General features: G+C 41.5%; 2 protein-coding genes across 3 annotated transcripts in view; both read right to left on the bottom strand.

Moving 5' to 3' along the window:
* Positions 1–19: 19 nt before the first annotated feature.
* rer1 (retention in endoplasmic reticulum sorting receptor 1) lies at positions 20–7,418 on the bottom strand. Of its 2 annotated transcripts, XM_056597718.1 has the most exons (8): positions 7,310–7,418; positions 5,746–5,831; positions 5,231–5,335; positions 4,836–4,932; positions 4,004–4,082; positions 2,617–2,752; positions 2,300–2,354; positions 20–550 (listed from the first exon to the last, which is right to left on the bottom strand). In XM_056597718.1, the coding sequence occupies exons 2-8, from the start codon at positions 5,824–5,826 to the stop codon at positions 540–542; spliced, it is 564 nt and encodes a 187-aa protein (XP_056453693.1). In that variant the 5' UTR covers positions 5,827–5,831; positions 7,310–7,418; the 3' UTR covers positions 20–539. The 2 variants fall into 2 exon arrangements, with proteins under 2 accessions (XP_056453693.1, XP_056453687.1); XM_056597712.1 differs by having other exon boundaries at positions 20–2,354.
* Positions 7,419–9,343: 1,925 nt separating this feature from the next.
* The window catches only part of tp73 (tumor protein p73), a 35,888-nt gene continuing 33,962 nt past the window's right edge, over positions 9,344–11,269 (bottom strand). Inside the window, exons 12-14 of the mRNA XM_056597680.1 lie at positions 11,043–11,175; positions 10,065–10,158; positions 9,344–9,823 (exon numbers count right to left, since the gene is read on the bottom strand). Of these exons, the coding sequence (XP_056453655.1) occupies positions 9,344–9,823; positions 10,065–10,158; positions 11,043–11,175 (707 nt within the window). The remainder of the gene's footprint in view (positions 9,824–10,064; positions 10,159–11,042; positions 11,176–11,269) is intronic.

Genomic DNA, 11,269 nt, shown 5'->3' with positions numbered 1-11,269 from the left:
CCGAATGTATGTTTTATATGGGACACGCCTCTTTAATAGCATTTGAAGTGAAAAAAAATTACATTTAAGTTATTAAAATCAATGTTGTTTATAACTGCAGCACAAGGAACCAATAACATGCAATCAATGAGATATTAAATAAATCAAATTTAGAACCCAATTGGCAAGTTCTGCTAGCATTAATTTCCAAAAGGACAAACGATTGATTTTACAGTTGAAAACCATGTGATGCTTGGAAAAAAAACCTCCAAAACAATCTTATATTTTAAAATATATATACAAATCCTCATGAGAACCCTCTGAAACATGGTACTTTTTACAGGAAAGCAAATAAAAGGACACATTTTTTGATTCCCTATTATGGTGCCAGTGAAGGTATTCAAGAAAAAGAAAAAAAGAATCTCTGGTTACAAAACAAAAACTAATCCCAGCATACTGATAAAAATGACCCCCAAAAATCTGAGGAGGCAGCGGAAAAAAAAGTGATCGCCAACCCCTTCATCCTTTTGTTACAATAAAAGCTCTCAATCTCAATTTTCTTATGTTTCCTCTGCAAAAGAAAGAGAGAACAATATTTTTGCTTGGAATGATTTCTCATTGTTCATTGTCAATCAAAATAAACAATCTAAGGGAGTATACACCGGCTAGTCTACATACACAGAATAGCTAAGGGGACATCTTAAAGGTTGGGTATGGAATTCTCTTTTTTGGCCATTTTTGCAAAATTACTTGAAATATTTATCATAACCCACTTACAGCCACTGAGTTAGAAGTACTGACATGAAAATTAAACAAGTCAATCATCTGTGGAACGGGCAGGGCTCGAAAAACTCCAGCCAATGATTACCAGAACCACCGAGTGGCATTGGACAGTAAGTACGTCAATCAAACGGTCGTACTGCACTCCCCCTCCCCGCGCGTGACCCCTTCATGCACGTACTCAAAGCTTGTGACCCAGAGCAAGCTTCTGTTTGTTGTTATCCTGCGGTAGCCAATGGAGCTAGCTAACTAGCTAATCCACATTTGGACCTAGCACTAGAAGACAACCCTAAACTCCAACCTAGCTAGCCTGGCTCGCTCTCGCGAATCTGTGTTCGCGCTCGTGCATGATTGCGCGTCCATGTACTTGGAATGGGTGGAGTCAGAGTCAGCGTTGAAGGAGAGGGGGTAGGACCATTTGAGTTGTGTATTTTCAAAATCTGCTGGCGTTTCGCAAATCCCATACCCAACCTTTAACCAACATTATAATATCAAATTCCTCAGCATTGGAGAAAACTCGAATTTAGTAGTTTTTGTTTACTTTTTACTATGGTCATCAGAAGATTTACTCTATTCTGGAAGAGCATACTGGCAGCCAAGTTTGGTAAAATGGTTTCTAAATTAAAGTGTCCAAAAAAAACCACCAAAATAAAATCATACAACAATTTAGTCTCTGAGATTGCCCAACGCCAGGAGAGTCCATCTCTGTTAAGAGTGTTCGGAGCTTATACGCTAGTTAGGCTAACGGCGGGTTAGTGGCACTTCAACTTGAATTATGCATCCCAAAGTGTCCTTTTGGTGAAACGTAAGGGAATGGTATTTCCCCCAAAGGCTTGAACCACCTACGACGGCACAATATTCTAGGAGAATGTTAGTAGTTTTAAAGTTGCATGCCAATCCAATACAGGGCTGTTGATCAATGTTATGTGTAAAATGGCTATTTAAGCAGCCATCTGAAATCAGTCAAAGACCTCACGAGGTCCAAAGCAGGTTGCATGAGACATTCCTTCTTTCAGAGCCGTTTTTTGTATGACGGATCAAAATACTGATCAAAATAAACCAGATTTGTTTCACCAAGGATTAAAAAAGAAAGAAAAAAATGATATCAAATAAAAGTATAATCTACAGTCAAAGCTAAATGATTCCTTCAGGGCCACATCATACTTACCAGATGGCTTCTAATTATGAAAAATAAAAGCCATGCTTCGTACAAAGTACTGGACATAATGCCCATCAATTCCCCCAATGAAGATTAGTCTGGCCAACTGAAATCCCAATACCTTTTTTATTCGAAAAAGGCCACATTTTCACACTAACAGAGCCAGTCTACTGCTATAATTATCCATGGCTGCCATGTATGGATCAAATGTCCGAAATCATAATGTTATTGTGTCCTTTCAAAAAAAATAATAACTTGCTGACCCTCTTCAATCCCCGGCTGATCTTTTTTTAATCTCAAATATGAAGGAGGGCGAAGGGAAGAGGGATCGGAGGTTAGTTTTTTAGCTAGCAAAAGGTTTCGCTGTGTCCTGTTCCTTGCCTTTGTAAGTCCTCTTCCCATGTGTGAACGGTAGGTATCTGTACTTGATCATATGCTAAAGGACAAAGATAGAAAAAAAGACTGTTAATATTTACAATGACTCCTTTCAAAATCATAATTCATACAGAAAAGATTAATTTAAAAAATAACTTAACCCAATGTAGCAATCAGCCTGCATCATTAGCATTGGCTAGGGTTGATGTAGAGTTTGTAATTAACCATTACATTTTTGGTCTTTATTGTGGACCACAACCACCAAACAAAAACAACGACAGTATAATGGCAGTGATCTAGTGGTTGAACTAGGGCTCCCCTACCTTGATCTGCCTCTTCATGGTGATGCAGAAGAGCATGATGAAGTACATTACAAGAATGGGCCAGAACACTGGCACGTTGAAGGCTTCAAAGAATGTGCAAATCATGGCTATGACGATGCCTTTTGTCGCCGAATGCCTGGTGGTGTGGAAACAAAACAAACTTCAAATGCAATCCGTTAAAGACAACACATCATACGACATCGTCTTTCTTATATGATCACAATGTGTGGACAGAATTTTATTAACGCAAAGTTAAACAAATGTAGAGAAAATGTTGCATGTGAATCCAAGGCTCAGTTATGGCTCCATGTTGACGCAACGCAATGGTTACGCAGACGCTTCGACGCAGTCGTGAATCGGTTTTGGTTCTGCGTCAGGTTTAAGTGAGCGGCCAATCACAGCCCTTGCTACTGTGACCCCTCGACGCAAGGTTACAATTTTTGGGAGGGGCATGTCAGGCCCTTGCTGTGGTAACAAGGAGGGTCCGCAAGTCACAACGTGGATGGGTCCGTAAACCCACTTGCATTGCATCACAACGTGGAACCATAACTAAGCCATAACTGGGTATCACATGACATTACACACCTTATCATAATCTACTTTGCTAGACTTGTTGTCTACAGGAAATCGGCATGTATACAATCATATTTGTGACACTAATAGGCAACTTTAGCATTGGAAAGCCCAGAGGTTTTGCCTGCATCATTAGGTTCTTTTAAAGTCCAGCTGCAGATGGGAAAGGGATTTCTAGGAGTTGAGATTAGCCTATAGGGTTCAACAACATGGGTCCCAGAGAAAGGTAAACCAAACAGATGGATGGGAGCATACTTACTTGACCTGGGAAGAATTCTACACAAGTAAGAATGTGGCCCATCCCAGATATAAGCAAATCTTTGCTTTGCATCTTTTGAGATGCAACATGTTAGTGATTAGAGACAGCAGTGGCAGTGATGATAAGTTCAATTTAAATGCAACTTTTATTCAAACAAGTTTCAAATAGTTTGTGGTAAGAGGAAACAACATAGACCCATTCAAACCGCATGCAAACTCTATTTCTGATGTCGACTTCCTAAATCGACTACGAGGGCGTTTTGCATCTTGACATAAAATAATCATGCGAGGTTCAAAATGAAACCTGTGGCACGACACAAAAATGCTGATCTAAAATGATTAAAAGCTATTGCCAGGTATAAAGCTGTACATGTACATGCATTAAAACTCCTAATTACCAAAATGGGCGAAATACACACACACACACACACAAACACAGACAGAGACAGAGTGTGAAACCACCCTAGTTCCATTAAACACCACATGAAGAGTTTAATTTGAGATTGGTTCACCCATGGGTGTCCTTCGGCGGCCGGGCATTCGGGTGGGATCTTACCAGAATTTGAATTCGGGCAACCTCCTGATGAACGGGCGGAACTCCTCGTTCTGCTTGGTGGGAAGGGATGGTCCTTCATCTGCAGGTGAGACCGGGTTAAACACGTCCACCCAGTGGTTATTCAAAACTCGCTTCACGCTCAAGGGATAATACAAATCATAGCCCGATAGAAATCGTCTGCTGTAATTAAGGGGTAAGGACGTGGTAAATATATGATTTTCTTATCCCAACCAGCTAATGACACTTTCCTCTTGGTTTCAAGAATACCCGGTCTTGCCGTCAGCCAATGTTACTATCCTTGAACAAGCTTAAAAAAATAGGATGGCCCATCTGGATGGAAGGATGGATTCTACTGTGTAACTGGACTGTTCCGACTGGTTTCCAAGAGGGTTTACAATTAGTACAAGTCAATAGATGTGTTTTATTCGCAGGACAGACAATACGGGTGATCCAAGAACATGGTCCCATTAAACCATTTTTACTATCCGTAATAGAGCCCTAGACAGTGTAGACAGAATTGAAAAGCTAAGTTGAAGTAGATTGTACCAAGGCTCACAACAACTATACTATATAAAAGCATGTTTAAAATAGTTTGAAGTGTGAAAGTTACATAAATGAGATTTACTTTGAGTAGTATTATATATTAAGTAATATGCTTTGTTTGTATTCACTTACCACTGTGTTGTAGGTATGAAACCACAACACCAATTCACATATATGTGAATGAATACATACAGAAAGGATTTTCCTATTCATTTCATATTGTCAGGAATGCCCGTCATTCACATCCTCATTACAACAAGTGGATCTGTCATTGTTCAATTGGGCTTACCTTCGTCAAGCATAGAAGGATCCACCTTCGGTGATAGAAAGGCGATGAACAGGTTTAGATGGTATATACCCAAAGCGTATGTTACTATATACCAACCCTGAAAAGCAGCAGAAGGAAAATAAGAGGAATTACAACACAGCCAAGACCAAGCAAAGCACTGGGAACAGGAATTACGGGATTTACTTTCGTTTTGTTAAAACACACTTTAACTCCGGCATATTGTAGTGGCTGTATCAGGTTGAAAAAACTGCCCAGTAGTACCACTAGTACTAACCAGTGCCGCAGTGCTTGTTAGACCTGCATTCTACTAGATTATTGACCCAACGTTGTCCTAAGGTTATAGTAAGCATAGCATTGCAAACAACACTATGGAACAGTTGGAACCTACAAGTTACCTGCAATATGTACACTCTGATCATGTAGACAGCCGTCAGGATGAGAGTCCCTGCCCATCGCCCTATGTAGAAAGGAGTGGACTTGTCTAGCCATGACTGGTAGATCTGGAGGAGCAAAGAGAGGAAGAAATAGAACACAATTGAAAAGATCATGACATTGAAAGTTGTTTGATTGTTATCACAACATCCTATTTACAATATGTATTGTGAAATTGTAACGTATTCAGGCTGCACAAGAATTTACTATGTTAACATATGATGCATCTCCGTTTAGTCCGACTCTTCCTCAATGGACCACCTTGCTTTTGCAGACTATTTGCACCCAAAAATAGAGATTCTCCAACTTTCAAAACAAACAATTATGAAAGGCCCTTCTTGCAAATACAATGTTTTCAAACATGTTTTTGTGAAACCAACATGACAGCATCAGATCAGTTTTCCAACATAGACACCCATCCAAAGGAATGTTGATGGACAGTTGTCAATGACATGGGTCCCGGTCGGCCCTACGTTACCTGTCCTAGACGGGTGAAAAAGGCAGCGATTGTGGACGGCCTCCCATGGATTGATTCCCCAACACTGTCCCCTTCTGACATTCTGTCTGTAAGGAAGAAAGACCCAAGTACATGTTACATCTCTAGTATTTACCACATCTTATGATTATTCTTATGATGAGTCTAGCCAACACATAATTGTGAAAGATAATTGCAGGCATTTACAAGCACTGTGGTTGCCTAACCCCAACTTCCGTATCAAAGTCACCGGTTTAAGCAGTTTATGTAGTCTGAGGCGCATTGTGGCTGTAGATTATTTGCAGATAAATAGCAAAGTCAAATTTAAACAATGGAGGCAAGATGTGCATTATATATATAAATGGAACGAATATAAGACATTACACTTTGCTGTCAAATTAATCGTTTTAATAGCACAGTATTTCTAATGTGTGAGAGCAAACTGATTGATATTAAATGTTAGTATTTATTATGCACCGGAGGTTGTGGTTGTTTCAATTATCTCCTATCTGTCGCCACACGATCTCCGTATCTACTTGCTTTATATAGGACATGGGCCTACAAGATTCTACACCATGATATTTGGAAGATAGTAAAATGTCTTATAAAATCCATATCAGTAATATGTGTATAACAATTGTGAACAAGACTCAGTGTGTGCTCCAAACCATAGCGGTAACGTTATACATACAATTTTTGCAGTACTACATGTTGTAGTACTACACTAGCAGCATTTATTCCTCGGCTTGATAACCAAAAGGTCGTCAATGCTATGCGGTATGTAGGGACCTAGGGTAGCTTTAATGGGAAGGGGGAGAACTGGGTTGATGGAAAAATAGGTCCTAGAGGTTATTATATTGTTAAAATGAATGAATTATATTAGTAATACCCGAAGGAATAAGTGAAACTGTCTGGTTTTAAGGGGCTTTCTCCCATTAGCTCGATTACTAGCCTGCTCCTCAAACAGCAAACCAACAGGCTATATGAATTCAGCTAGCGTTAACAACACATCTATAAAGAAGTAACATGACGAATAAGGTTGTCATCATTTTAGTTGAGCCTTTAGTGATATTATTACGTTAATAACGATTGGTTACAAGCGAGTGGAATATAGCTAGCCATCTAGCAGTAGAAAATACCCCTTCTCGAATACTATGCATGTTGTAGTTCAATTTGAGCTGAACTCCTTCAAACGCCTATGTGCTTTGTTGAATGAAACACTACAGTTTCCACAATCCACAGCGATGAGCGTTGGCACCGGAACTTCTCTGCGTGTAGTATATTGCAACATTCTTCCAATGTTTACTCGTGGAATAGCTAAGAAATTAAACTACAACTACCAGCAGAGGTTTCGTGAATTTGACAACTCACTTCCGGAGATGCTGCACTTGGCTAGCAACAGCAGCTAAGCAAGCTATCTCATTGAGAAATCCCACTGCTATCGTATCACCACAACAAGATAATGTATTGGATGTTTTTTTCTATTCAATAACTACCTTTTCTTATACATAACACACCTATCAATTTAATTCAGGACTGGTTTGTATTTAATTTGCAAGACACTTACCTGATGTGGCAGCTGTGTCACTCCCGGCTCGACCTAACTAGCTACCTAACAAGCTAACTCTCAAGCTGGCTACTGTGAACACGTCACTACTTCCGGGACGGATAGGGTGGAATGCGGCAGACAAGGTAGTAGAGCTCCGAGCGTACGGCAGGGTTTGGTTTCATAGATGTCTTTGTTATTTTATGAAAACACCGTTATCAAGTAAAGTTAACGTCATACAAAAGATAGTACTTAGTCTGAATAGATACACAATATATAGCTGCGTTTAATTAATTTCAACCTGATTGAAAGTATACCCTAATATGAGAATATGATGACAAAATATATATTCTACGTATTAACCAGATAAAAATCAAGACAGACGCACTTTAATTCATAGTTTATAAGAAAAACACTGTACCTTACAACTTTACAAAACAGACCGACATTGACAAACAGTAAGATACATCATATCATATCCACATCTTTACTATGTTGACCAAATCAACAGGAAAACAATATAAAACGTGATGTTTCATCCACTTAGTGAAAAACATAATACTGCTCATAAGCACATGTTACCTAAATCAAAGTCCCTTTAAAGCATTAAAGTGCTGTTTTTGTTACCAGTTTGTGTACTTTGTGTGTGTGAATGTGTGAGTGTAGCCTAGGTGTCTGTGTCTGTGTGTAGGCTATGTCAGGCTAATATTGACTGAGGCTATGTGTGTGACAGTTGAAAAAACAGCAGTTTACTTTCGTTCCTGTGCTAGACGATAACTCGTTTTTTAATAGCGATAATTGCAAGAAGTTTACAAATAAGAGTCATAAAGTCAGTAAATGACTTATTCACACTACTTAATTTTACAGTACCGATACAGACAGTCGCACTATGATCAATGACATTGATGGTGTTTTTGAGGGAACAATGTTGCTCTTCACAACATCCACAGTCATGCGCCATAGAGATACACCGATAAAGAGCTAGATTTTATTTCATCAATATATGGGAACCTTGCCCTGCAAGGTTTTTCAAAATACTCAATAGAAGATTTTTTTTCTTTCCCTGGAAATGTATTTAGATAAATGTGGATGTAACAACATCTACCACAAGGCTAATTAGATCACTCATTTTCAACGTATAATACTGTTATGTTGGTGGATTGTTGTTGATTCATGGTTCCTTAAGATGTCAACGGTTGTAGATCACCTCATATCTGCTTTCTTGTTTAGCTTTAGTTGAGTATTCTCCACCACTTCCGCTTGTTCCATATTTTACACTGAGATGTGGGTTGATGATGGCTAAACTAAAGTGTACTAGGAATCACTAACTCATCACAGACATTGAACCATTAACATCACCATCTTGTCCTTGAGACACGACATTTATATTTCTATTCTATACGCTTGACTTAACATGAAGCTACACCTTAATAATCATTTGAATACCCTTTCAACTACATATCGAATATTTACATGTTCATATATTTACAACCATATGTACAAGTAAAGAAACATAATAAATAAATAAATGAATTGACTAATAACTGTTCTTTACGGCCGCAACTGTTACTCTCAAAAGAAAGTGTAGTTACTCATTACAAAATCGGTTGGAACAACAAGCAAGGTCTGTTATTACAATCGCTATGATAACTACAAATGTCATTGAAACGTGTATTGAGGCCAAATCAAAGGTCCAGTCTTTGTAGTCCAACCTCACTCCAATGAGTTCACACCTAGGACACCCAACAGGTCAAAGCAGTAAGGAAGTAGGTTCGCTCCGCAGTTAAGTGTTATCGCCCAATCTATCTTCTTAAACGTGTGTCAACATCATGTCACAATGGTTACTGTTTTACGTGTCATCACGCAGAATATCGCTACAAAACACAAGTCCCCCTGCACGCACGCCACACACACACGCATGTAGACGTGTGTGTGGCGCGTCCAGAGCGTCCAGAGCGTCCAAAACGGCCCTTGCTTTAGAGCGGCTACAGTGAAAGGTGTCGGAGACCCCCTCCCCTTGCGCCCCTGCGCCCTTCCCCCCTCCCCCCCCGCCCGTTAGCGAACATCACTGTCCATGAACTCCTCTTTGATGGAGTGCTTGTTACGGGACACCTTGCAGTCCGGCATGTCGAAGCCGAAGTCGGGCCACTCGTCCGCCCCGGCCACCGCCCCCATCCCCTGGCCACCCCCCATGCCGGGCCGGTTGGGGATGGTGATGGTGTGGCGCACGCGGAAGTGCACGGCCTCCATCACGCGCTGCCGCTGGAGCTCCCCGCCGCCACCGCCGCCGCCGCCACCGCCGCCGCCCCCGCCCGCCGGCCCCATGGTGGCCATGGCGGTGGCGGCCATGTTGCTGCTGGAGCGCAGCAGCTGCTGGCCGTGGTGGTGGTGGTGGTGGTGGTAGTCTTGGTGGTGGTTGGACGGCAGGGGCAGCGGCGGCGGCGGCGGGAGGGGCCCCCCCTGCTGCTTCATGTCCTGCAGCCCCCGCCAGATAGCCAGGCGGAACTGCTCGGGGATCTTCAGGGAAACCAGGTCCTGGGGTGGGGAGAGGGAGTTGGGGTTGAATGGAGAGGGGGGAGGAGACGGGTGGTGTGTGTGTGTGTCTTAACATCTCACAATTGTAAGACGTTGCTATATTCCGATATCGTAACAATCGTAACCAACAGGCATTGATTTGCTCAGTCATGGTGGCTTGTGTTTAATGTGACGCAGTGTCACCATACAAGGGGCATCTCATCCTATAGGATAGTGATCTACAGTATCTATCTGCCGGTACCTCCATGGTGAGGGTCTGGAGGTGGTAGAGGCTCTGGAGGCCCTGGGAGGTGAAGTAGTCGATGCAGTTGTGGCAGCCCAGGCTGGTTAGAAAGCTGTATTCGGGGGAAGGAAGAGGGGAGAAGATATGGCTGTCAGCATGCAGCTTCCCCAGCAGAGGCACCCAGCGGAAAAACACTAGGCAAAAGAGAAAGATGACCTTTATACGAGATACGACACGGTGTGACGTCTCGTCACTATCAGGAAGACTCAATACGGTCCAACTCTTGTAGTTGTGTAATTAAATGATTACATGTGTTGTGCCAAGTTATAAACAGATAACATTGGATAGAGTCACATTATCTTAAGGTTTACTTTACAAGACAATATTTGGAAGGAATGATACACGCAGAGTTATAAAGTTAAATAGATTCACGTGTTGTGGTACAGAAGTAAATCCCTCACCGCACTGAATCAATACTCAATGCATGCAGTTGTATTAATGATTCATAAGGCAGGCGTTGCTTTGGTGAAAGAAACCTTTATTATAAATACATGAAATGTAAAAAGGTTTGGCCACAATACAATATAAACAAAAAAGAGATTAGCTGTACAATATAACTGTACAATCAACAATGAAATGACAACTAACAAGAGCCCGTTGTTAATGCTACAGTATTCACACACATGGTTCTAAAAAATTCAAATATGTAAAACTTAGCAGACGTGAATAATGGAGAATGATTATAAACAAAACTGAAATAAAAGCAGTGCATGAAAAAAATATCTGTAGGCTTGTATCGAAAAAATGCAATCAAAGGCTGGCTGGCTTCAACGAATCAGCCTACTCCATGTAAAGTACGTCTTTCGGGCGATTCAACCGACCGACCACGACCACTGCGAGTCTCTTCCTTCGCCCTCTATATGCAAAAGCATCTGTGATTGGCTGTTCCCTTTTGAGAGTGGGAGAAAGAAGGATTGTCATTGGAGGGTGAGGTACCTGACGAGGCTGGGGTCAGGGTTATATGGAGGGGGCGGGCTGCAGTGAGAGGTTGATACGATTGGCTGACTGCCGTGGCCCCCGTTCATGTCCCCGTTGGTCTGCATGTGGTGGCCCCCGTGCATCGAGGGGCCTGAGGGGGGGAGAGAGAGAGGGGGGAGATGAGCAAGCGTTCCTCAGACGTGCACTGTGGATTTGTGTGTTTGGTGTGTGTGTGTGTGTGTGTG

The sequence above is a fragment of the Gadus chalcogrammus genome, chromosome 1 (assembly GCF_026213295.1).
Source record: "Gadus chalcogrammus isolate NIFS_2021 chromosome 1, NIFS_Gcha_1.0, whole genome shotgun sequence".
NCBI classification, from domain to species: domain Eukaryota; kingdom Metazoa; phylum Chordata; class Actinopteri; order Gadiformes; family Gadidae; genus Gadus; species Gadus chalcogrammus.
Note: the sequence above shows the minus strand (reverse complement) of the source record. Positions and strands in the feature narration are given on the sequence as shown.

What these genes read in the sequence shown, in the direction of transcription:
- rer1 (XM_056597712.1), bottom strand. Translation starts at nt 5,826, where the DNA reads ATGTCAGAAGGGGACAGTGTTGGGGAATCAATCCATGGGAGGCCGTCC. An exon ending in TTTTCACCCGTCTAGGACAG is followed by an intron (nt 5,336 to 5,745) that starts GTAACGTAGGGC and finishes TTGCTCCTCCAG; the next exon opens with ATCTACCAGTCATGGCTAGA. An exon ending in TTGCCCGAATTCAAATTCTG is followed by an intron (nt 2,753 to 4,003) that starts GTAAGATCCCAC and finishes CCACACCACCAG; the next exon opens with GCATTCGGCGACAAAAGGCA.